The sequence below is a fragment of the Hemiscyllium ocellatum genome, chromosome 28 (assembly GCF_020745735.1).
Source record: "Hemiscyllium ocellatum isolate sHemOce1 chromosome 28, sHemOce1.pat.X.cur, whole genome shotgun sequence".
Lineage (NCBI taxonomy): Eukaryota > Metazoa > Chordata > Chondrichthyes > Orectolobiformes > Hemiscylliidae > Hemiscyllium > Hemiscyllium ocellatum.
The window spans coordinates 2210540-2235278 of NC_083428.1; the positions used below are offsets into that span (position 1 = coordinate 2210540).

Consider the following 24739-nt stretch of genomic DNA (forward strand, 5'->3'; position numbering starts at 1 on the left):
CACCAGTGCTGGGGGTAGTGGGAGCTGTAGTTCATGGGGTACCCGCACCAGTGCTGGGGGTAGTGGGAGCTGTAGTTCATGGGGTATCTGCACCAGTGCTGGGGGTAGTGGGAGCTGTAGTTCATGAGGTACCCGCACCAGTGCTGGGAGTAGTGGGAGCTGTAGTTCATGGGGCACCTGCACCAGTGCTGGGGGTAGTGGGAGCTGTAGTTCATGAGGTACCCGCACCAGTGCTGGGGGTAGTGGGAGCTGTAGCTCATGGGGCACCTGCACCAGTGCTTGGGGTAGTGGGCGCTGTAGCTCATGGGGTACCTGCACCAGTGCTGGGGGTAGTGGGAGCTGTAGCTCATGGGGTACCTGCACCAGTGCTGGGGGTAGTGGGTGCTGTAGTTCATGGGGCACCTGCACCAGTGCTGGGGGTAGTGGGAGCTGGGGTACCTGCACCAGTGCTGGGGGTAGTGGGAGCTGTAGTTCATGGGGTATCTGCACCAGTGCTGGGGGTAGTGGGGGCTGTAGATCATGGGGTACCTGCACCAGTGCTGGGGGTAGTGGGGGCTGTAGTTCATGGGGTATCTGCACCAGTGCTGGGGGTAGTGGGCGCTGTAGATCATGGGGTACCTGCACCAGTGCTGGGGGTAGTGGGGGCTGTAGTTCATGGGGTACCTGCACCAGTGCTGGGGGTAGTGGGGGCTGTAGTTCATGGGGTACCTGCACCAGTGCTGGGGGTAGTGGGGGCTGTAGATCATGGGGTACCTGCACCAGTGCTGGGGGTAGTGGGAGCTGTAGTTCATGGGGCACCTGCACCATTGCTGGGGGTAGTGGGAGCTGTAGTTCATGAGGTACCTGCACCAGTGCTGGGGGTAGTGGGCGCTGTAGCTCATGGGGTACCTGCACCAGTGCTGGGGGTAGTGGGAGCTGTAGTTCATGGGGTACCTGCACCAGTGCTGGGGGTAGTGGGCACTGTAGATCATGGGGTACCTGCACCAGTGCTGGGGGTAGTGGGAGCTGTAGTTCATGGGGTACCTGCACCAGTGCTTGGGGTAGTGGGAGCTGTAGCCTTGGAACAGTTTTCACGTGGATGTTGCTAGGCCCAGTGTTCTGTGAGTGGTATCATTAGGACATTAGATATGACTTTAAATTAAATAATGGAGAGGAGTGTTAACATGAGGGAAGATTTGGAAAAGTTAGAGAAAGGAAAAGGCAATAGAGCAAGGTAGTGACATGAGAAGAAATGATATATAAAACCGAGTGTTGCAGCATATAAGTTAATAAGATAATAAGTTAAAACAGTACCACATTAAAGATTACTGCTCAAGCTAAGAACCCATGGTGTTGCGGTTAGTGTATTAGCATGATCTAGGAATAGTTAACCAACAGGAAACAGTGTCAAGCTGGGAAACGTCAATGGGAACAGTGCTACAGGCATCTCAACCATTTATCACCTGTAATAAAGACCCAGGACTGAATGTATTACAGCCACATTTGCTGAGTGTACAAAGATACATAAGAAAACAAGTTGTGAAGAAGATACACGAGTCTACAAAGGAAAATAGTTGAGGATAAATCAGTGGGCAAATAGAGCAGATAGAGTACAACGTGGAAAATGTGAGGATGTCCAGTTTGTCAGTAAGAATGGAGATGCAGAATACTGTTGAAAGAGTGATACTGTGGTACCCTGGGACCTGGATATCCATGACCACAACTTAAACAGACCGGTACAGCATATAATTAGGAAGGCAGGTGGAATGTTGGCTTTTCTTGGCAAGAGGAATGGCGTATAAAAGAGGGATATACTCACTTGGAGGTTCCTTTCAGCTGATTGTGGGATGAAAAGGGTTTGTCTTAGGAGGTACAGTTGACCAGGTTGAACCCAAGCTCAATTGAGTTGAGGAAAATAAGAGGGGATTGTATTGAAGCTAAGGTTGAGGAGGGCTGTCAGAATGTGGCAATGTTTCCCTACAGAACTGGCTGAGCCATTGCTTATGTTCAAGTCCAGTGTTGGACAGATTTCTGATAAACAAAGGAAGAGTGGAAGGTTATCAGGGCACACCAAGGAAGTGGAGTCAAGCTCATGATCAGATCAGCTGTCACCTTATTGAAGGATGGAGCAGATTGGAGGGGCCAATGTCCTGCTGCTACTTTGTATGGGCTGCCTTATGCCTGATGAACAGGAACCAGTGAAATTCTTTGCATCAGTATGTCTGACAGAGAGGGGTATAGTGATCAATTGTTTTTCTTTGAGTTGGAGGAGTTTTTCACTTTGGTCGATCACCCCAGTTTGGTTGACTATGCCTGGGAGGTTGAGTCAGGATTTAGTGTTGGTCGTTTAGTCAGAATAATAGTTGAACAGAGGATCAAGTAACCTGGAGCTTGAGGAGTCTTGGTGACCAGTTGGTAAGGGGATGAGTGTTCTGTCAGGAAGGCTTTCCCTTAGCTCTGACTCATTGAGTAATCTGTAGCCTTGACATTTCTGTGCCTGATTATCAGTTTGTTGACTATGATCTGCCTGGGATTGAGTTTGGTGCTTTGTGTCTCTCTTTCACTGTCTGGCTCTCGCTCTTCAGCTTTGGCCTCTTGAAGTTGGGTTCTCTGCTCCGTTCGATGGGGTGCTGGTACGTACTGGGCTAGTTTGGTTGACCCACTGCATGTTGTGTTTTCATTTCCTCGTTAACACATGTAACTCACTGAGCTCCCACATTCCCCTCCATCACTAGCAGTTGCCTGTTGACATTGCATGTGCTGATGTGTTGTCTTGCATGCCAATTCACAAGATACAATCCTGAACCCTGCCCTCCACACCTTCCCTTCATCCACATGCTCCACATTTACTTCATGGTCACCTCCTTCACGTGGTCTCAACGTTGCCTTGGCAACATCTGCCCCTCTAGACTGCCAGTAGACAGATCAAGGGGCATTAATTGGTGCAAGTGTTCCCAATCTCAGCCATCGACATGGTGGGGCTGGAGGCTGGAGGAATACCCACATTGACTCAGTAAAGGGTTTTGGCAAATTTCAATTAGTCAGTACCAGGGCTACAGACCTGATAGAGCAAGCATTGAGCTCATTTCACTGTGACCCTTCAATGTACCAAGGCCAACCCACCGTCCTCCCATCTTCTCATTCACCCAACCCTGCCAGGGGCTGGCCCCCATCAGGGGAAGAGAGAAAACAGCTTGTAGCTAGCGTTATTGATGTTGGGAACTATAAATCATCAGTTCTCCAACCGAACTCTCTTTCTCTCTTTCCCCCCACACCTATTGCCTTTCGGAAGCCTCTGTTTGTGATTCAGTTTTACAGAGTTACTTCTCCCACTGTCCAAGCCCCCAGCCCCACTGCAAACCCAGAGTCTGTCCAAATGCACTGGGGAGGGGTGTCACTGAGTCAGGATGGACTTGTATTCTGCTACCCCAGCTCCCCACAAACTGCCTGGTTCCAGATGGACCTTGCACCTCAACAGGGCTCAGTAACACTGAGCATCATCTTCTCTACCTCTTTTTTAGAGCAAAGGACCCCTGAGTCCAAAACCCACTGAGGAGAATCCCACAAAATTGGGAAGCTTAGATGAGGAAGAGCCTTCAGACACTGACATGGAACATGAAGAGGAGATTCTGATGGAGCGAATCCAGTCGATAAAGGAGGAGAGGTGAGTCAAGCGTGAACCGTTGAGCTATATGACTCTCACTGGGGCACAGGACGTGCATGTACACACCCACACCAGCTCCCCCTCTGTGAGGTACGTGTGCTCCAATAACCCTCTCTCTGGTCTCATCTACAGGGATCAGTTGACACTTGAGCTCCCAGAGTTGGAACAGAGAGGTTCTGATGAGGAAAACCTGGACTCGGAGGCTTCCCTCAGTATGGAGAGTCTGCTCGATGATCGGCCGGGGCAAGGGGAGGCCGGAGGTCAGTAAGAAAAGTAGGTCGCAACCTTGTCTCCTTCTGAATTTGAGGTTTCTGCACCTTCTGTAGCTGTGGATGCTCGGATTGTTGACGTGATACTGCATGCTGCTGTGTCTGTGATGGGAGTCTGCCGCACAGCTCATGTAGGATGGGAACTGTTGGGTGTAAGTGAGTAACTCTCTGTCTCCCTCCAGATACGGCTGTGTTCCAGTTCACAGGAAGACTCCGAGCTCCACCTCAGTCTGTGCCCATGCTGCAGCCAGTTCCTGCCAAGCCTGAGCATGGCCCTCCCCTGGGTAACCATCCCTCCCTGCCAGTCCGTCCCTCTGTTGCCCAGAGGCGTGCGTTTTCCATGCTTGCCAGCATCAAGTTGCCTCGACGTAATGCTGCACTGCCCACACGTAACATCAAGCTGCCCCCGGGCATGGTGAGCACCGTGTGCCATGTCCCTGTGGACTCTGGGCAGCAGCAGCAGCTGGTCAGTGTGCGACGGCGCGAGCAGCCTTCCAGGCGATTGGACAACATTCACTCCGTCTACATCGTCACACAAGAGGGCCTCTCGCTCCAGACGTTAGCTCAGACTGATGACACAAACCCCATTCCAGCAAAGGTCCAGCGCAGGTTTTCCGATCCACTGTCAGACCTTGCTCATGGGGATAATGCCTCCGGCCTGTAACATCCCTGGTATCTCCAGGAGGCGGACTGGACATTTCCTGGATTTCGAAGCACATCTCCCACTTAACCTGCCACTCAGTGCTCTGACAGAGAGCCAAAAGTGAGTGAGCAACGAGACTGTAACTGGGAGTTTGAGCGAGAATGAGTGAGTGCATGGGCTGTGTGTGTGAGTGAGTATCCGAGGGAGAGAATGTCCGCTCAGGCTGAGAGTTAGCTTGACTCGGAATGTTGTGTACGATTATTTTACGGTAAAGCCCTCAGCTGAATGGGGAACTATCCGACATATATGACTCTGGGAAGAGGAAGAATCCTACCTTGTGAGGTGTGAAGGAGTTCCTGTCCCCTTCCCTGTGTAACCATTTCCCCAACGATTAAATACTTTTTTTTATATATAAATAAACATCCGTTTGTGTTTGTCACGTGTGTTAAACTTTCACTCAGTCTACACCTTTCAATAGTGCAGGCTACTAACTAACTGTCATTTCAATGGGGTCGGTTTAATTAGGTTAAGTGCTGCCCTAAACAACTTATATTGTTCTAGCACCTTAATTGTCTACCAAACTTGTATTTATCATATAATTTAAAGGTGAACAAAACCATGGTTAAAGAGATAAATGTAAAGACAAAAGCAGCTGAATTCCAGGAGGGGAAGGCCATACCTGACTGTGTGTGTCACCACACATGCCCCTTAATCAAACTGAAGTCAATAGGCATCAGATGCTCCACTGGTTAAAGTCATACCTGGCACTGAAGAAGGTGGTTGTGGTTGTTGGTTAGTCTGCAAGAGTCCCTCAATATAGATTTTTTTTTCAAACTGTTCAGAGATGTTATGGAACACCACCTGGCTCAGAGGTAGGAACATTACCACAAGAGACTTCCCCTTAGGTATTCCCCTGGAGCAAGCCCCACAAGACCCCACAGTGAATTTGTGCAAAGGTTAACCATTCAAGACAGTCACAAGATGGAGTAAAATCGCCTGCATCTAACAGCTGGAAGTCTACTATACATTGCCTCACATAGTGCATACACGCAAGAGAACCACAGCAATTAAGAAAACATTTTAAAAATGTCCAACAGAATCAACCAATGTAGATTGTCCAACCAGAGGGGAGGCCATATTGGATTTGGTACTCAGTAACGAACCGGGACAAGTGATGGGCTTGTTAGTGGGTGAACATTTTGGTGATGGTGACCACAATTCTGTGACTTTCACCTTGGTTATGGAGAGAGATGGGTGCGCACAACAGGGTAGATTTTACAATTGGGGGAAGGGAAATTACGATGCTGTAAGACAGGATTTGAGGAGCATAAATTGGGAGCATAGGCTGTCAGGGAAGGATGTGGTGGAAATGTGGAGCTTTTTCAAGGAGCGGATACGACGCGTCCTTGATATGTATGTACCTATCAGGCAGGAAAGAAATGGTCGTGTGAGGGAGCCTTGGTTGACGAGGGAGGTTGAATGTCTAGTAAAGAGGAAGAAGGAGACTTACATAAGGTTGAGGAAACAGGGTTCAGACAGAGCAGTGGAGGGATACAGGATAGCCAGAAGGGAGCTGAAGAAAGGGATTAGGAGAGCTAAGAGAGGGCATGAAAAATCCTTGGCGGATAGAATCAAGGATAACCCCAAGGCATTTTATGCGTATGTGAGAAACATGAGAATGACGAGAACGAGGGTAGGTCCGATCAAGGACAGTAGTGGGAGATTGTGTATTGAGTCGGAAGAGATAGGAGAGGTCTTGAATGAGTACTTTTCTTCAGTATTTACGAACGAGAGGGACCGTATTGTTGAAGAGGAGAGTGTGAAACGGACTGGTAAGCTAGAAGAGATACTTGTTAGGAAGGAAGATGTGTTGGACATTTTGAACAACTTGAGGATAGACAAGTCCCCCGGGCCTGATGGGATATATCCTAGGATTATGTGGGAAGCAAGAGAGGAAATTGCAGTATCGTTGGCAATGATCTTTTCATCTTCACTGTCAACGGGGGTGATACCAGGGGACTGGGGAGTAGCAAATGTGCCTCTGTTCAAAAAAGGGAATAGGGATAATCCTGGGAATTACAGGCCAGTTAGTCTTACTTCTGTGGTAGGCAAAGTAATGGAAAGGGTACTGAGGGATAGGATTTATGAGTATCTGGAAAGACACTGCTTGATTAGGGACAGCCAGCATGGATTTGTGAAGGGTAGGTCTTGCCTTACAAGTCTTATTGAATTCTTTGAGGAGGTGACCAAGCATGTGGATGAGGGTAGAGCAGTGGATGTAGTGTACATGGATTTTAGTAAGGCATTTGATAAGGTTCCCCATGGTAGGCTTATGCAGAAAGTCAGGAGGCATGGGATAGAGGGAAATTTGGCCAATTGGATAGAAAACTGGCTAACCGGTCGAAGTCAGAGAGTGGTGGTAAATGGTAAATATTCAGCCTGGAGCCCAGTTACAAGTGGAGTTCCGCAGGGATCAGTTCTGGGTCCTCTGCTGTTTGTAATTTTTATTAATGACTTGGATGAGGGAGTCGAAGGGTGGGTCAGTAAATTTGCAGATGATACGATGATTGGTGGAGTTGTGGACAGTGAGGAGGGCTGTTGTCGGCTGCAAAGGGACGTAGATATGATGCAGAGCTGGGCTGAGGAGTGTAAGATGGAGTTCAACCCTGCCAAGTGTGAGGTTGTCCATTTTGGAAGAACAAATAAGAATGCGGAATACAGGGTTAACGGTAGGGTTCTTAGTCGGGTGGAGGAACAGAGGGATCTTGGGGTCTATGTACATAGATCTTTGAAAGTTGCCACTCAGGTGGATAGAGCTTGTAAGAAGGCCTATGGTGTATTAGCGTTCATTAGCAGAGGGATTGAATTCAAGAGTCGTGAAGTGATGTTGCAGCTGTACAGGACTTTGGTTAGGCCACATTTGGAGTACTGTGTGCAGTTCTGGTCGCCTCACTTTAGGAAAGATGTGGAAGCTTTGGAGAGGGTGCAGAGAAGATTTACCAGGATGTTGCCTGGAATGGAGAATAGGTCGTACGAGGATAGGTTGAGAGTTCTCGGCCATTTTGGTCAGAACAGCGTTAAACAGTGTGATGCTGATCCACGTGCATCAGCACATTACCAGATTTGATCCCTGTCTACAAAGTGGATCTCACTCTGGTTAGTAGCTTCAGTATTTATATTTTACCAGAGAGACACAATTCAATAAAAACATTTTATTATAATTATATAAACATTTTTAGATAAATGTCACTTGGTAGGAAGCTTCATGCTCCCCTCCGAGAAATAAATTAATGTCAAATCAAAACAGATCTATCAACCAATCTGCAGTCTATCACGGGTTCCAAGTTAATAAATTTCAATGGAATGAAAGAATTGGGTTGGCTCAATTCCTCTAACTTTATTTACAATACCTGAAGTAATAGGAGGTCCAGAATGCTCTAAATTGGAAAAGAGAACATATTAGAGAAATTCTGCAATTGTTTGTGGCCTGTCCCTTTAAGAGTGTTACTCTGGCCATTAAGTATCAGGTTCTTGCAGCGATGATGACTGACATAGCCACACCTCCGACAGCAACCACAGTTGCTCCAAACAGCCACTTCCAAGGAATCCTCTGGAAAAGCCAAGATGAGAATAACAGTTAGAGTTAACCGTTACAAAGTCATTACCCTTCCTCCCTTTCCAAACAGGAACAAGGGAGCTACAATCAAAAGGATCTCACGAGGGGCAATTTGGTTACAGTGCATTGTGTAAAAAAAAACTGACTAGACAGGAAAGACCTGCCTGATGGAATGGTCCACAACATATACTAACAAATAAGGTTAACATTCTAAACATAGACTGGGGCTGTTGTAGTGTTAAGGACTTGGATGGACAGGAATTTAAATGTGAAGAAAAATATTCTGATTCAATGTGCAGGTGTACTTACTAGAAAAGATGTAAAACATGACATACCCAGGATACAAGGCAGGGCAGGTGACTCAGGTGCCTGTGGGGGAGCACTTTGGGAACATGGTTCTAATAGTTTTAAAACTAGATGATGGATAAGGATAGACAAGATCAAAAAGTTAATATTTTAAATTGGTTTAAGTCTCTGTGTCTGCGTGGGTTTCTTCTGGGTGCTCTGGTTTCCTCCCACAATCCAAAAATGTGCAGGTTAGGTGAATTGGCCATGCTAAATTGCCCGTAGTGTTAGGTGAAGGAGTAAATGTAGGAGTATGGGTCTGGATTGTATACGCTTCAGCGGGTCGGTGTGTACTTGTTGGGCCGAAGGGCCTGTTTCCACACTTTAAGTAATCTAACTATGACAGTATTAGGCAAGTTGATTGGACGATGTTCGCAGGTAAAGGGACGGCTGGAAAATGGGAAGCCTTCAAAAATGAGATAATGAGAGTCCAGAGACAGTATATTCCTGTCAGGGTGAAAGGAAAGGCTGGTAGCTGTAGGGAATGCTGGATGACTAAAGAAATTACGGGTTTGGTCGAGAAAAAGAAGGAAGCATATGTCAGGTCTTCATTTCTGTTTTCACTGATGGTACTATATTGTCCCAAATAAAAGCAACCAAGGGACTTAAGGAACTAAAATAAATTAGTATTAATAAAGAGGTAGTACTTGATACCTCAGCACTGACCCTCTGAACAGCATCCCACACAAACTCTCCCCCTAAACCACCTTGCCTGCACATCCCTAGACACTATAGGCAATTTAGCACGGCCAATCCACCCTAACCACATCTTTGGCCTGAGAAGGGCAATTGGAGCACCCGGAGGAAACCCACGCAGACACAGGGAGAACGTGCAAACTCCAGACAGACACAGTCTCCCGACGGTGGAATCGAACCCAGGTCCCTGCTGCTTAGAGACAGCAGTGCTCACCACTAAAAAGAAAATCATTTTTGCCAAATACTTGGGAGTTTGTGGATGTTACTGATGCAAAAAAATGAAGGAGAACTAGTGAATGTTGTGTATTTAAAATTCTAGAAGCTTTTGAAAAAGTACCACCCAAAATTTGGTCTACAAAATTAAGGGTTTGGGTGGGGGCACAGACAGTTAACATGGATAGGTCTGAATTGAGACAAAACAGTGCTAGTGAGGGAAGAATCAGTGCCCAGGCCACAGCAGTTACTAATTTATATAAATAATATCTGAATATGCTGATTAGTAATTTTTTAAAAAAATGTCACAACTAGGGCTCTTGTGTCATAGTGGTAGTTTCACTACCTCTGAGCCAAGAGGCCATGGTTCAAGTCTCACCTGCTCACGGAACCTATTCATTAGAAAATAAGTAGAAGTGGGGGCTAACTGCAACATTTCCAAACGTGTTAATGACAAAACTGGGTGACAATGTAAGGATTCAGCAGGCAAAGTGAATGGAAAAGAACATATTGGGTATATTGGGTCCACTTTGTCTTTCTGTGTTTGCTGTCTATCAAACTGTTATTGACATGAGGTGTGTGGAAAGTGCAGGTGTCCGAAGGGAGCTGGGTGTCTCTGCTCATGGTGCACTGAATGCTGGCAATAAGCAGGATATCTGAAGGTACAGATTAGAAGCAGGAGTAGGTCACACAGTCCTTCCAAGTGGATCCACCATAAGATCGTGGCTGAACATTCTCCGTTTTGAACTATACATTGGCATCTACGTTTTATAACATCTTGATTCCTCTGCCTAAGAATTTAAACCGCTTTCAAAATATTCATCTCCCACCCAATACAGAGAAGGCAAAGGCACACACAACCCACAGAAAAAGATTTTCCTCACTTCTGTTGTAAAGGAGCGACCCGTAATTTTTTAAAACAGTGCCCAGCTACACAGTACTGAATTGACCCACAAGAGAAACACCCTTCCCCACCCATTCAGGTCACCCGTCTCTCTAAACTCCAGTGGAAAAAAGCCCAATCTGTCCAACCTTTCCTCATCCAACAACCCTCTCAGTCCAGGTATTCATTCAGTAAACCTCCTCTGGACCATGTCCAATGCATTTACATATTTCGTTAAAGGAGACCAAACTGTACATAATATTTCACACCTCACCGACACACTATATAACTAAGGAATGCTTTCTTTCATGTTCAATTCCTCTTGTAATACAGGATAGCATTCCATTAGCCACCTTAATCAGTTGCTGTACTAATATTTTGTGACTCATGTACTCAAACACAGACATCCCTCAATTCTTCATGTAAGCAACACTCTTTTTTTACTCTTCCTGCCAAAGTGAATATTGTCACATTTTCTCACATTGAGCAAAAGCTTGTCTGATGGTGGACACTCACTCTATATCTATATCTGTCCACAACTTCCTTACGCCCTCTTCATAACCTCCTTCCAAACTACATTGGCATCATCTGAAAATCTAGCATCAAAGCCTTTGCTTCCCCTCAAAGACATTAACATAAATTGGTGGAGTCCCCAGTCCAAACCCCTACATCATTCCTGCGACACTCATCATATGCTGCCAGTTTTACTTATACATTTGAGGCATTTCCTGGCAGCCAGCTATTCTTCTAACCAAGCCAACATGCTTCTCTCGGCACCACCATCTCCTAATGTGCACAATAACCACAAAAGTTTTACCATGTCAAATACATTCTGGAAATCCAAGTGCAGTATATCTTCAGGTTCCCCTTTAACCATGCTTCTTCTTCAAAACACTCCAATAAATTGGTTAAACATTTCCCTTTGATGGAGCCATGCTGACTCCTCCCAATGACCTTGGACTTGTCTAAGCACGCAGTTATAATCACAGTAATGTTCAATTCTAACACCTTCCCCACAACAGACGTCAAATTAACGAGCTGAGAGTTTCTGATTTGCTGCCTCCCTCCCTTCTTGAATAAATATATTTGCTTCTTGTCAGTCTGAGGAAACGTTGCCAGAATTAGTGAATTTTGAAATGACGGCACAGTGGCTCAGTGGTTAGTACTGCTCCCTCATCGCACCAGGGACCTGGGTTCGATTCCAGCCTCGGGCGACTGTCTAAGAGTGGAGTTTGCACATTCTTCCCGTGTCTGTATGGGTTTCCTCTGGGTACTCTGGTTCCCTCCCACAATCCACAGATATGGAGGTTAGGTGCAGTAGTTAAAGGTAGGGGAATGGGTCGGGGTGGGTTACTCTTCAGAGGGTTGGTATGGACCTGTTGGGCCGAAGGGCCTGTTTGCACACTGTAGGGATTCTAATTTTAGATTTTCTCATTAACCAACACTTTTAAGACTGCCCCAATCAGAATTGAGCTGTTTCCATGGAGATATGATCTGGGCCGAGTGCGAAGGGGAAACAGGAGTAATGAATGTTTCTAACTCACGTACCCAGGATGATGGCGAGGGTGGGCAGCGGGGTGGCAATGCTATGTCTCCGAGCATCTTGCGATACATGGCCTGCTCAGTGGTCCGCTGCTCCAACTGCTTCCTCACGACCTGGGAGAGTTCAGCTTGAATCGCCTGCAGAGCAGCAGCAACAGCAACTGTTAGAGAGCACAAAAAGTCCAAACCAAGACGCTCAGCAACAACAATCACAGGGTTTTCAGAAAATTGCATTTTGTCTGTTCAGATCAAAGAGTTCAGTCAAGGCACTGACAATCCAGGAGGACAGAGAGATTGCCCACAATGCAGATTTCCAATAGAAATTTAATAACGTTTCCTGTTAGGTGCACAGGGTCACCTTAGATTAACACAAACTAAACAAAGGCTGTTGTTTTTATAGTAAACACACGAGTAATCCTGACTATGAGAAACCTCCATTAGTTTCTAACTGCGTTACAATTCGAATTCCAAACCTCAGTTGAATTAGGAAGAGGCAGCTTGGTCAATACAACATAATATATCAACAGGTATTTATAAAGCACAAAAAGAAATAACAGAACAAAGACATCTGTTTTAAAGAACATCTTGACAGAGAGAGAGAGAGAGACTGATGGTGGAGACATGAAAATGGGGGTGTTCAGGTCAAAATTAGAGGAACAGAGATTTCGGATCCACCTGGGAACTGGAGATGGTGACAGAGATAGGGAGAGGTGTAGGGGCTAGAGGAGTTAGAGATCGAGAAGGAACAAGATCTTGAGGGGATTTTTAAAATTGAGGTGAAAGGTGGGGATTTACTGGATTGATACCTGGAATGAGTGGGTTGTCTCCGGAGGAACTCGGCTCGTTTCCACTGGAGTTTGGAAGACTGGGAGGTGACCTGATTGAAGGTTTAAGACTCTGAATGACCTTAACAGGATGGACGTAGACAGGATATTTCCTCTTGTGAGACACTGCTTTAAAATTAAGGGTCTTCTTTTGAGGACAGAGGTGAGGAGATTTGTCCACAGAACAGATAACAAAAACAGACTGGAAGTGGTGAGGATGACATGAACAGTCTACAGTGGGATCAAGACAGGTTAAGTGACTGGACAACAACTTGTCAGAAAGAATATAAGTGGGGAATTTGGCAGGAAAAATAAAGGAGCTGAACATTATTTAAATGGAGAAAAGACTGCAGAAAGCTGCAGCACAGAGGAATTCAGGAGTCTTCATACACAAACCACAAAAAGCTAGCATTCAAGTTTAGTGGGTAATAGGGATGGCAAATAGAATATTACGTTTGTTTTTTTGAAAGAAAATGAAGTATAGGGGATCTGACGGGGAATATGTGGAAAGGTGTTTTCTCATTGTCAGAGTGTCTTGGAGCGGAGAACATATTCACAGAATAAGGAGACAGAGGTGAGGAGAAACTTGTTTTGTTTCAGAGGGTGGTCAATACGGGGCATTCTTTACCACAGAGAGCTGTCCAGGATTGGTCAGTAAGTACATTCCAGGCTGAGACAGATTTCTAAAATCACCGAATTGGTCAGTGAATCAAGTGGAGTCAAAGGTAATCAGATCAGCCATGACCTCACTGAATGTGGAGCAGACCTGATGAGCTGAATGGCCTCTTTCGGCTCCTTCATCTCACAGTCTTGTCAATATTTAGACGAAAATTTTCCTCATTCCATATCGGATGTGATCAGCTATTAGATAGTTTGGAGAGAGTAGAGGGTTTGTGAGAGCTGGTGTTGATGGTGAAGAAGAGTTGGTTGTTAACAATGTTAATGTGAAAAGTGAGTGGGCTTTCAGGTGACATAGTGAGGGTGGGCCCGATCCATGCTGGTGTGTTCAGCGTCCTCTTACATCTTCCACATTTCAACAGGAACGGAACCTCAAAATACCCGGCAGGTGAAGAACCTCCAGAAAAGCAAGTCCTTCACTTCTCAACACAGACAAGCATTGAAGCTACAAACTGGAGGGCAAGCTCAACAACAATTCACCCATAGGCAGTGTTGGAAAAAAGAAAGATTAAAGAGGTTGAAATAGACCCAGGAGATTTCAGTACATACATAATCAGTCAACATTTATTCAAACAAAGGAGAGTGTGTGGTGCTGGAAAAGCACAGCAGGTCAGGCAGCATCTGAGGAGCAGGAGAATCGAGATTTCTGGCAAAAGCCCTTCATCAGGAATTAGACAGGAAGCCTCAGGGGTGGAGAGATAAATGGGAGGGGGGGTGGGGCTGGGAAGAAGGTAGTTGAGAGTACAACAGGTGGATGGAGGTGGGGTAGTGGTATGGGTCAGAGGGGAGGGTGGTGCAGATAGGTGGGAAGCAAGATGGACAGGTTAGGACAGGTCATGGGGGCAGTGCTGAGCTGGAAGGTTGGAACTGGGATGGGGGGGGCGGGGGGGGGGGGGGGGGGCGCAGAGATGAGGAAACTGATTAAATCCACATTGAAGCCACAAGGTTAGAGGGTCCCAAGGCGGAGGATGATGCATTCTTCCTCCAGGCGTCGGGTGGTGAGGGAGCGGCCATGGAGGAGGCCCAGGATCTGCATGTTCTTCGCAAAGTGGGAGGGGGAGTTGAAGTGTTCAGCCAAGGTGCGGTGGGGTTGATTGGTGCAGATGTCCCAGAGACGTTCCCTAAAGCTCTCTGCGAGTAGGCGTCCTGTTTCCCCAACATAGAGGAGACTGCATCAGGAGCAACGGACACAGTAAATGACATTAGTAGATGTGCAGGTGAAACTGGGATGGATATGGAAGGCTCCTTTGGGGCCTTGGATGGAGGTGAGGGAGGTGTGGGCGCAGGTTTTGCAATTCCTGCGGTGGCAGGGGAAGGTGCCTCACTTTCTGCCAATTTATTCAACAGATGGCAGATGGAGTTTAATTTGGTTAAATGCAAGATGCTGCATTTTGGAACAACCAATCAGGCAGGACTTATACACTTAATAGCAAGGTCCTGGGGTGTGTCGTTGAATGAAGAGACGTCGGAGTGTAGGTTCATTGTTCCTTGAAAGTGGAGTTGCAGTAGCCAGGATAGTGAAGACGGTGTTTGATATAGAATCATAGAGATGTACAGCATGGAAACACACCCTGAGGTCCAACCCGTCCACGCCAACCAAATATCCTGACCTAATCTAGTCCCACCTGCCAGCACCCGGCCCATATCCCTCCAAACCCTTCCTATTCATATACCCATCCAGATGCCTTTTAAATGTTGTCATTGTACCAGCCTCCACCACTTCCTCTGGCAGCTCATTCCATACACGTACCACCCTCTGTGAGAAAAAGTTGCCCTTCAGGTCCCTTTTATATCTTTCCCTCTCACCCTAAACCTATGCCCTCTAGCTCTGGACTCCCCCACTCCAGGGAAAAGACTTTGTCTATTTATCCTATCCATGCCCCTCACAAAAGTCACCCCACAGCCTCAGACGCTCCAGGGAAAACAGCCCCAGCCTGTTCAGCCTCTCCCTCTAGCTATATGCTTGTCTGTATTGGTCAGTGCATTGAGTACAGTGGTTGGGAGGTCATGTTGCGGCTGTACATGACATTGTTAAGCTGCTTTTGGAAAATGTTCTAGGAGAAAGTGAGGACTGCAGATGCTGGAGATCAGAGCTGAGAATGTGTTGCTGGGAAAGCGCAGGTCAGGCAGCATCCAAGGAGCAGGAGAATCGACATTTCGGGCATAAGCCCTTCTTCAGGAATGAGGGCTCATGCCAGAAACATCAATTCTCCTGCTCCTTGAATGCTGCCTGACCTGCTGCGCTTTTCCAGCAACACATTTTCAGCTCTGCTTTTGGAATATTGTGTGCAATTCTGGTCTGCCTGCTACAGGAAGGATGTTGTGAAACTTGAAAAAGTTCAGATAAGATCTACATGGGTGTTGCCAGGGTTGAAGGGTTTTGAGCTATAGGAAGAGGCTGAACAGGCTGGGGCTGTTTTCCCTGGAGCATCGAAGGCTAAGGGGTGACCTTATAGAGGTTTATAAAATCATGAGGAATGTGGATAGGATAAATAGACAAAGTCTTTTCCCTGGGGTCGGGGAGTCCAGAACTAGAGGGCATAGATGGAAAAGATTTAGAAAGAACCTAAGAGGTAAGTTTTTCATGCATAGGGTGTTACGTGTATGGAATGAGCTGCTACAGGCTGGTACAATTACAACATTTAAAAGACATAAGGATGGGTAGATGAATAGGAAAGGTTTAAAGGGATATGGGAATAGGTTAGGTTAGGATATCTGGTTGGCATGGACATGTTGGACCGAAGAGTCTGTTTCCATGCTGTACATCTCTAGGACTCTATAATATGGGGACAGACGCAGTTCAAGGCACATTCTGCATACGTCCACAGCAAGTTGCAGGCCGATATCCCACTCACACACAACAGATCCAATACTGGGAGGACAAGACAATTGTTCACACAGGAAATAACCTTTGCCAGGTCTGCCTGAAAGCCCATGCTACCTCTCAGTGACAAAACACAACAGCGACCGCAGCTACCAACACCCTGCACAAAAGGGCCCACTCACCTTATTTGATGGTTCCAGCTGTGCGGCTTTCCTGAGGACAGGAATGGCCTCTGTGTATTCACCCAGCAGGGCCAGGACCTAAGAACAAAACACTGGCTGGTGAAAGGGTGTCAGGTGTACAGCCTCTGCCCATTCTGCTAAACAAACCAGCTGTTGTAGGAGACTATTGTGCAGGCCACACATACAAACTGCAACAGCAAATGTGGGTTGTAAGACAGAACCATGATGCCTTTCCTGGGTAAGCAATTCTTTATCACATAACCAGCTGCTGGTACAATGTGCCTTAAGATCGGCTGAGATCAAAGTAAAATACAGTCCTTGGTTGCAATCACACAAGACAAACAAAGCCTGTGCTCACCCAATATAGCAGCAAAGGTTTCGGTCCTGTTTAGAGTGATCAATATGACAGAACATCACTTTCAAATTTGATGTAAAAACTTCTATCAGAAATTAGGGTCTTAAATCTCAAGAAGGAAAGTAGTGAAGGTATAAAGACCGAATTGGCTACAGTGGATTGGAATCCATGTTAAACAACATGACAAAAGACAGAAGAACATTTGTAGAACAAATACCTAGTTTACAACAAGAATAATTTACTTTGATGGACAGAGGTCCAGCAAGGAGAACAGAAGTAATCCAGGGGAGTGTCCGATCAAAGGGATTGGTGTAAAAAGCAGATGGAGTTGAATTTGGATAAATGGGATATACTGCTTTTTGGTAAAACAAACAAGGGTAGTGTTGTAGTCCAGAGACACCCAAGGGTTCAGGTATATAATTCTTTGAGGTTTTTTCACATATCGACAGGGTGGTTAAGATGGCGTTTAACAGGCTTGCCTTCATTGCTTAGACCTTTGAGTATCGGAGTTGGGAACATTGTGTTGAAGTTGTACACAATATTGGTGAGGCCACTTTTAGAATCCAGTTCTGTGGTCTCCCTGTTACAGGAGAGAGGGTTCAGATGAGATTCACCAGAATGTTGCTAGAAATGGAGGGTTTGGGATATAAAAACAGACTGGAAAAACTGGGATATTTTTCACTGCAGCATTGAATGTTGAGGGGTGGCATTGATAAGATGAATGACAAGGGTCTTTTCCCTGGATTGGGGGACTTCAAAACTAGGGGGCATTTTTTTTTTTAAGGTGAGAGGAGAAAGATTTAAAAGGACATGTGGGCCTTTTTTTTAAAACAGGGTGGTTCTTTGTGTGATGAACTTCCACAGAAACTGGTAGATGCAGGTAGAGTTACAACATTTGAAATACATTTGGATAAGTGCATGAATAGGAAAACTCTGGAGGGATATGGACCAAGCACTGGGAAATGGGACTAGTTTACTTTGGGATAATAGTCAGCATGGACTGGTTGGACTGAAGGGTCTGTTTCCGTGCCGTATGATTCAGTGGCTTTTCTGTTGTGCACACTCACCATAAGTACAATTCAGAGACATCACTGAAGAAGCGCTATTGTCTCAAAATTAGATTTTGTGAGAAATTGGACCTACCTTTCCTTTCCTGAAGAGGGCCTTGACGTTGTTCGGTTGGTGCTGAAGGGCTGCATTCGAGGATTTCAGAGCTGCCTCAAAGTGTTCAAGCTTTAGCTGGGCAGCTGCCAGATTATTCAAACATTTCACCTTCACGTTCATCAACTCCTCCTCTTCCCCCTCCAGAAAGTCAACTGCAAAGTTAACATCAAGGTTCAAACAAGGAGAGAGAGTGAGTGACCGAGAGAACACGTGAGGAAGAAAGTAAAGGAGTGAGAGGGAGCAAGATAGTGTCCACTGGTAACAGCAGGGAAACAATATTGAGACAATTGGAAAAAGCCAGCCAAATGACAGATCTGAGAGCTGTAAGCAAGCTGCTCGAATATTGCTGCCTTTTATATGTGTGAAAATCTGTGTGTCATAACAGAACAGTAGCATGTATTGACTGTTCATAGGTTCCAAGGATGTGACTCACAGCTTCGCAGAAGGTTCAATGTTGTGAACTCAAATATTAATGATTTAAATAACATAACTGAGATTTATATATCTAGGTTTGTCAAAGACAGAGACAGATAGCAAACAGTACAGTTGTTGATTTAAGATTATAAAAGCCATCGAATAATAGATTAAACAAGTGTGGGAAACAGAGGGGAGTGGGAGCATTTCAATGCAGAAAGCACCAGATCATACGTTTAGGAGCAATAAGTGAAAACATGTGTGGGTGAGATGGGTTATGGGAAATGCAGGGTTACAGGGACAGGGTATGGGGTTGGGTCTGCGTCTGGGTGGGATGCTCTTCAAACAGTCAGTCAGTGTGGACTTGTCGGGTCAAATTGCCCGTTTCCACATTATGGGATTCTATTCACCCCAGCATTACCTAAAACAGTGAAAGGTTAGAAATGCTCGAGATCTGGAATACAGTCAGCTCAGCTGTAACACCTTAGTACCATTCTCATGCAACCCCTCGTTATATGAAAATCGCAGAATAGCAGCATTGTTTAAACTAGCGGGGCCAGAACTGTGTTATAACTAATACATGCTTTAAAACTTCAAACTTTCGATAGTGTCCTTAACTCATCGATCGTGTTATAGCTAATCTGTGTTAACAAAACATGTATTATAGCAGAATGACCTGTACAGTTACTTACAGAAGGATCTTAATGAATTATAAACAAGTCAGGGAAGGTTGACCAGACTAATCCCTGGAATGAGCAGCTTGCCTGACGAGGAAAGGCAGACAGGTTGAGCCTGTGTCCTCTGGATTTGAGAGGAGTCAGAGGGGACTGAACTGGAACAGACGAGACCCTGAGGGGACTTGACTAGAATTGATATTAAAGAATGTAGAGGTGATATTAAAATCGGATCAGCCACAATCTTATGGAATGGCACAGCAGGATCAGAGGGGCGAATGACCTACTTCTATTCCTTATTTGTCGGTTTGTACTTTATTACAAAGATTCAGGAAGCCCTTTATACTAATCATTAAAATGAAGCAGCTCAGACACAGGAAATATCCAAAGGTTAGTGGAACGTGTGGCTTGACAACTGGTGGCCCAGAATATAGAGGGAGGAAGAAGTTGCAGCTCTTCAAACAAGACCATATCTGGAATAACTGGGTATACTCCAGGCGCCATGATACTGTCCCCAACCTCAGGGTTAAAAAGGTCTAGGTTCAAATCCCACTTGCTCCAGACACAAGTCAAAACATCAGCAGGATGGCTCAATGGTTAGCACTGCTGTCTCACATCACCAGGAACCCGGGATCGATTCCTGCCTCTGTGTGGAGTTTGCACGTTCTCCCTGTGTCTGTGTGGGTTTCCTCCGCGTGCTCTGGTTTCCTCCCACAATCCAAACGATGTGCAGGCCAGGTGAATTGGCCATGGGAAATTGCCCGTAGTGTTAGGTGCATTAATCAGGAGTAAATATAGGGTATGGGAACAGGTCTGGGTGGGTTACTCTTCGGAGGGTCAGTGTGGATTTGTTGGGCCGAAGGGCTGGTTTCCATACTGGAGGGAATCTAATCTAAATCTGAGCAGGCTGGTTAAAAATACCGGTAGCTCACAATGAGATGGGCCAGATTTACCAGAACGCCACACGCCAAGACATGAACTAAATTCAAAAATCCCTGGAACATTTAGGCTTTGTAGGTGATCCGAGAGAGGATTTTGAAAATAATTGCTTGGTTGATAGAGAAACAGATGCCTCTCCACCGACGGGGCAGGACAGGCAAGCAGCCTTTTAGGGGAGGGATTGTGACAAAGGGCCAGGTCAATTCATCACTTTATATTATACACTGGCAGGGATACCAAGGTATAGACAGCCAGAAAGAAGCTCAATGAATGGTTGAACAAACTAGAGAGAGATTGAATGGCCTCATCCTGCATTCCCTTTTCTCACATTAACTATAATCTTTCAGTTTAGTTCCATTCAAACAACTCCTGCAGCAGTGCTGTGCTAAATTTACCTTTGGAGCTGGAGTTGACAATATTGAGAGCAATATCGTAGGAGCTGATTGCAAAGACATATTCACTGCGCAAGAAATATGCGTTTCCTCGCTCTCGTTTCTTATTAGCCAGCAGCAGTCTCTCATTCCCTGACAACAACTCCAAGTCTGGGCTGTCACTCACAGACAGAAGCTGAACCTCCAAATGGACAGTGGCATTTGAGGGCACACTGGGCTGGGAGCTGAGAGATAAGAGACAGCATTAATGACAACTTTCACTGCACCAACCGGTTCCACATATCTTACACAGCACAGAATATTTATCTCAAAAAAATAGATGATGCCCTGGGGACACAGCATCAATAGAGGCTCCCATGGGACCTCAATACAATCCTGTTCAAAACAACAGGCTGAAATTCTGCTAACTGTAAAAATCCAAAATCCAAGAGGCTCATCACAAAAAAAAAACAACTCGTGGACAAAAGCCCAATACAAGACAGCCAAAAATCAACAGAAATCAGAGAGAGATGACAGAGCACCTCAGCATTTTACAAGGAGCTTTATTTTTTGAGAAACTGCAACACTGCGATGGCTGGGAATTGAACTCGGGTCAACTGCTTCGAAAGCAGCTATGCTCATGACTATATCACCACCATCCTGCGAGGAAAAGGAGCCTGACTGTATCTAACTCCATGCGTCCTTGTCCTGGGAGTGTTTGATGGGCAGTGTAGAGTTAGCTTTACTCTATAAATAACCCCGTACTGTCCTTGTCCTGGGAGTGTTTGATGGGCAGTGTAGTTAGCTTTACTCTGTAAATATCCCCGTACTGTCCTTGTCCTGGGAGTGTTTAATGGGGACACTGTAGAGGGAGCTTTACTCTATCTAACTCTGTGCTGTCCATGTCCTGGGAGTGTTTGATAGGGACAGTGTTAAGAGGACTTCACTTTCAGTTTAAAAAAGAAAGAGCTTTACACTGTATCTAAGCTTGTACTGTCCATGTCCTAGGAATCTTATTGAAATGTGGACCCCAGATAAAGTTAATACTCGTGCTGAGGGACTGATGTGAAGAAGCAGCCTGATGATGACTGTAGTAAGGATTCGGATTTGCTGATTCGGATGTGAGGGGTTTCCAAGGAGAACTCTGCACCCACCTGCCCAGACTGCCGTAAGCGTACTTTGCATCTGAGATAATTAACGCAACTTCGTCCTGATCCATCAGCTGAACACAGAGATCTAATGCCTGGATTAAAAAGGGGGAGAAAGAGAGAGAGGAGATCCTGAAACATTGCTCTCACACAACCTCCCTCTCAAAGACAAAGGAAACAGAAATCTAAACAGAAAGTGCTGCACTAATTTCGTAGTAGGAAAAGGGGAAAATGGTGGAGGGGAAGGATGGAGCGGATGGCTGAGGGGAGGGGGGGGAGAGGGAGAGGTGGGATAGAACGGAAGGGATGGGTAACATGGAATCAAAAACGCATCTTTTTTGCAAGTTCAGAACAAGGGTCAGATCCATCACTTTCTTATTTTGATTTCAGATTTCCAGTCAGCAATGGTTTGCTTTTATTAAAAGGAACCAACAGCCCTACCCAAAACCAACCTGAATAACGTCACCGTCCCCCACAGTGAAACACCGATTGGGATCTTCCTCCACCTCTGTCCCATCCTCCAATGCCATCTTCAGCCTCACAGTTACATTCTGACCTTTCTGTGGCCTTGGCTCCTGACTCTGGCCAGCTACCAGAACCTTCTTCTTCAGCAGCCCATTCCCTGGGGGAGTGAACAGGAAATTAAGCCCCAAAAATTGGCTAAGAGAGGATTCTGTGATACTACTGGTGCAACTCATATTTCTGGGTTTCGCTGGCTGGGCCCGGATAGTTAAGAGCCTAAAACAACACTGTGATCAGGATCACACGTGGGCCAGACCAGGAAAGGACAGCAGATTTCCCTCCCTAAAGGACATTAGAGAAAGAAAGTGGAAAAAAGTGAGAGTGATCTAATACCATTGGCATGACCAGCCACTGGATAACAGCTTAGCATCATGACTGAAACAATACTTCAAACAGTATGGCACTCCCTCACCCACCCCCAACACATTGCTCTCCCTCAGTGCTGACCCTCCAACACTGTGGCACTCTCTCAGTATTAAAGAAACATCTAACTTGAGAGTGAAATGTGACAGGTTACAGTGAGAGGGACAGCTGAGCCATACCCAGGACCTGAAGCCACTCGTCATCTGGTTCCTGTCGGCTGTCCTCATTTCTTGCCCTGCTTCCAACCTCTTCATTCATCTCCTTGATGCTGGATTGGGAATTTTCCTCAGCTGCATTCTGGACCTCAGTAAGTCCCAAGTCTTCCAAAGAGGGGAGTTCACTTGTGTCCTCCTCATCTGTGTCATCGTTGCTCATCTCAACATCCTCCCCACTGTCAAGGAGAGAGGCTTTCGTGTGGACTGGCATCTTCCCTGAAGTGCGAGCGACATCGTGCTTGCTCCCTGTAGTCACTGCATCTCCAGCTGCCCCCTCAGAACCCTGGGCCACCTCCTCCATCTGAGCTCAGAAACTGTAGGGGGTGGGATGGGGGGGGGGGGGGAGAAATAAACAAATAAATAAATAAACAAACACTCTCAGAATTCAGCACCGTTCACCCTGCCCCCACCCACCCTGCCCCCGAGTCCACCCTGCCCCCACCCTGCCCCCGAGTCCACCCTGCCCCCGAGTCCACCCTGCCCCCACCCTGCCCCCACCCTGCCCCCGAGTTCACCCTGTCCCCGAGTCACCCTGCCCCCACCCTCCCTGTCCCCGAGTCACCCTGCCCCCACCCTCCCTGCCCCCGAGTCACCCTGCCCCCACCCTCCCTGCCCCCGAGTTCACCCTGGCCCCACCCTGCCCCCGAGTCCACCCTGCCCCCACCCTGCCCCCGAGTCCACCCTGCCCCCACCCTGCCCCCGAGTCCACCCTGCCCCCACCCTGCCCCCGAGTCCACCCTGCCCCCGAGTCCACCCTGCCCCCACCCTGCCCCCGAGTCCACCCTGCCCCCGAGTCCACCCTGGCCCCACCCTGCCCCCGAGTTCACCCTGCCCCCACCCTGCCCCCGAGTTCACCCTGCCCCCGAGTTCACCCTGCCCCCACCCTGCCCCCACCCTGCCCCCGAGTCCACCCTGCCCCCACCCTGCCCCCGAGTCCACCCTGCCCCCACCCTGTCCCCGAGTCCACCCTGCCCCCACCCTGCCCCCATCACTGGGACAGTAATGGAGTGTTCACATTTGAAGTTGCTGTCCAGCTCCTCAATGGAACAGCCGCCAAGGAGAGGATCAGGGTAAATGGCGATGCCCCCCACAGTTGAACAGCCCCCGAGGCTTGGTCATTACCATGATCCCTTTGGGAAGAGAGGGGTCACTCGGAGAGTCTGCTCCCTGAAGGCGGAGCTGGAGCTGATCGACTCCAGGAGGCGGCTCAGGGAGGTCGCTGCAGCAGCAAAGGCCCCGCTCCCTGTGAACCCCGGGGGCGGGGGCGGGGGCGGGGGCGGGGGCGGGGGCGGGGGCGGGGGCCCGAGACCCCTCTCCCCCCCGGGCCTCGCGCCCCGGGCCCCCAGGGTTTGATCGGTTTCCAGGCTCCCCGCCCCTGGCCCGCGCTGTCTCTCACCTTGTTCCCAACTTCCGCTCTTCCCGCATAGGTCCCGCCCACCGGCTCGCATTGGACAAAGGCGCGGAGTCCGCATCGCTGATTGGTTTCTGCTGAATGCCACTCAAACCCACTTCCGTTTCCTCCGCAATGTGGCTCCCGCAGAAACTCTTAAAGTGACACCCAACCACCAGCACCCCCCACCCCAGGGACCCTACCCCCACCCCAGGGACCTAGCCCCCACCCACACCCACCCCACCCCAGGGACCCTACCCACACCCACCCCAGAGACCCAGCCCCCACCCCAGGGACCCTGCACCCACCCCAGAGACCCAGCCCCCACCCCAGAGACTCAGCACCCACCCCAGAGACCCTGCACCCACCAGCACCCAACCCAGAGACCCTGCACCCACCCACACCCACCCCAGAGACTCAACACCCACCAGCACCCACCCCAGAGACGCTGCACTCACACCCACCCTAGAGACCCAGCACCCACCCCAGAGACCCTGCACCCACCCACACCCACTCCAGAGACTCAACACCCATCCAGCACCCACCCCAGAGACCCTGCACCCACCAGCACCCACCCTAGAGACCCAGCACCCACGCCAGTGATCTTGCACCCACCAGCACCCACACTAGAGACCCTGCACCCACCCACACCCACCCCAGAGACCCAACACCCACCCACACCCACCCCAGAGACCCAACACCCACCCACACCCACCCCAAAGACCCTGCGCCCACCAGCACACACCCCAGAGACCCTGCACCCACCCCAGACACCCTGCACACACACCAGAGACCTTGCACCCATTCACACCCACCCCAGAGACAC

At 47.7% G+C, this 24739-nt stretch overlaps 2 protein-coding genes across 8 annotated transcripts in view; one reads left to right on the plus strand and one right to left on the minus strand.

Annotated features, from left to right (window-relative positions):
- LOC132829070 (unconventional myosin-IXb-like) overlaps positions 1-4975 on the plus strand; it is a 119109-nt gene extending 114134 nt beyond the window's left edge. For 3 of the 5 annotated variants that reach the window (XM_060846367.1, XM_060846370.1, XM_060846368.1), the window contains 4 exons: positions 2565-2612; positions 3501-3643; positions 3776-3903; positions 4095-4975. In XM_060846367.1, the coding sequence (XP_060702350.1) occupies positions 2565-2612; positions 3501-3643; positions 3776-3903; positions 4095-4576 (801 nt within the window). In that variant the 3' untranslated portion in view covers positions 4577-4975. Of the gene's footprint in view, positions 1-2564; positions 2613-3500; positions 3644-3775; positions 3917-4094 lie in introns of all 5 variants that reach the window. The other 2 variants (XM_060846371.1, XM_060846369.1) reach the window with 2 other exon arrangements.
- Positions 4976-7752: 2777 nt separating this feature from the next.
- On the minus strand, positions 7753-23961 carry fkbp8 (FKBP prolyl isomerase 8). 3 transcript variants are annotated; one of them, XM_060846103.1, is made up of 9 exons: positions 23920-23961; positions 22488-22837; positions 21876-22045; positions 21430-21518; positions 20300-20520; positions 17857-18029; positions 16359-16436; positions 11857-11988; positions 7753-8165 (listed from the first exon to the last, which is right to left on the minus strand). In XM_060846103.1, the coding sequence occupies exons 2-9, from the start codon at positions 22822-22824 to the stop codon at positions 8079-8081; spliced, it is 1287 nt and encodes a 428-aa protein (XP_060702086.1). In that variant the 5' UTR covers positions 22825-22837; positions 23920-23961; the 3' UTR covers positions 7753-8078. The 3 variants fall into 3 exon arrangements, with proteins under 3 accessions (XP_060702086.1, XP_060702085.1, XP_060702087.1); XM_060846102.1 differs by lacking the exon at positions 23920-23961 and adding an exon at positions 23646-23913; XM_060846104.1 differs by lacking the exons at positions 7753-8165; positions 23920-23961 and adding an exon at positions 23646-23913 and having other exon boundaries at positions 11863-12011.
- Positions 23962-24739: the final 778 nt, after the last annotated feature.

Bases quoted from the DNA above. Each gene is read 5' to 3' on its own strand.
- fkbp8 (XM_060846103.1), bottom strand. From the start codon at position 22,824: ATGGAGGAGGTGGCCCAGGGTTCTGAGGGGGCAGCTGGAGATGCAGTG. The intron at 20,521-21,429 runs GTGGGTGCAGAG...CTTATCTCTCAG, and splicing joins GCTTACGGCAGTCTGGGCAG to CTCCCAGCCCAGTGTGCCCT. The intron at 18,030-20,299 runs GTAAATTTAGCA...TTAACTTTGCAG, and splicing joins TGTCAACTCCAGCTCCAAAG to TTGACTTTCTGGAGGGGGAA.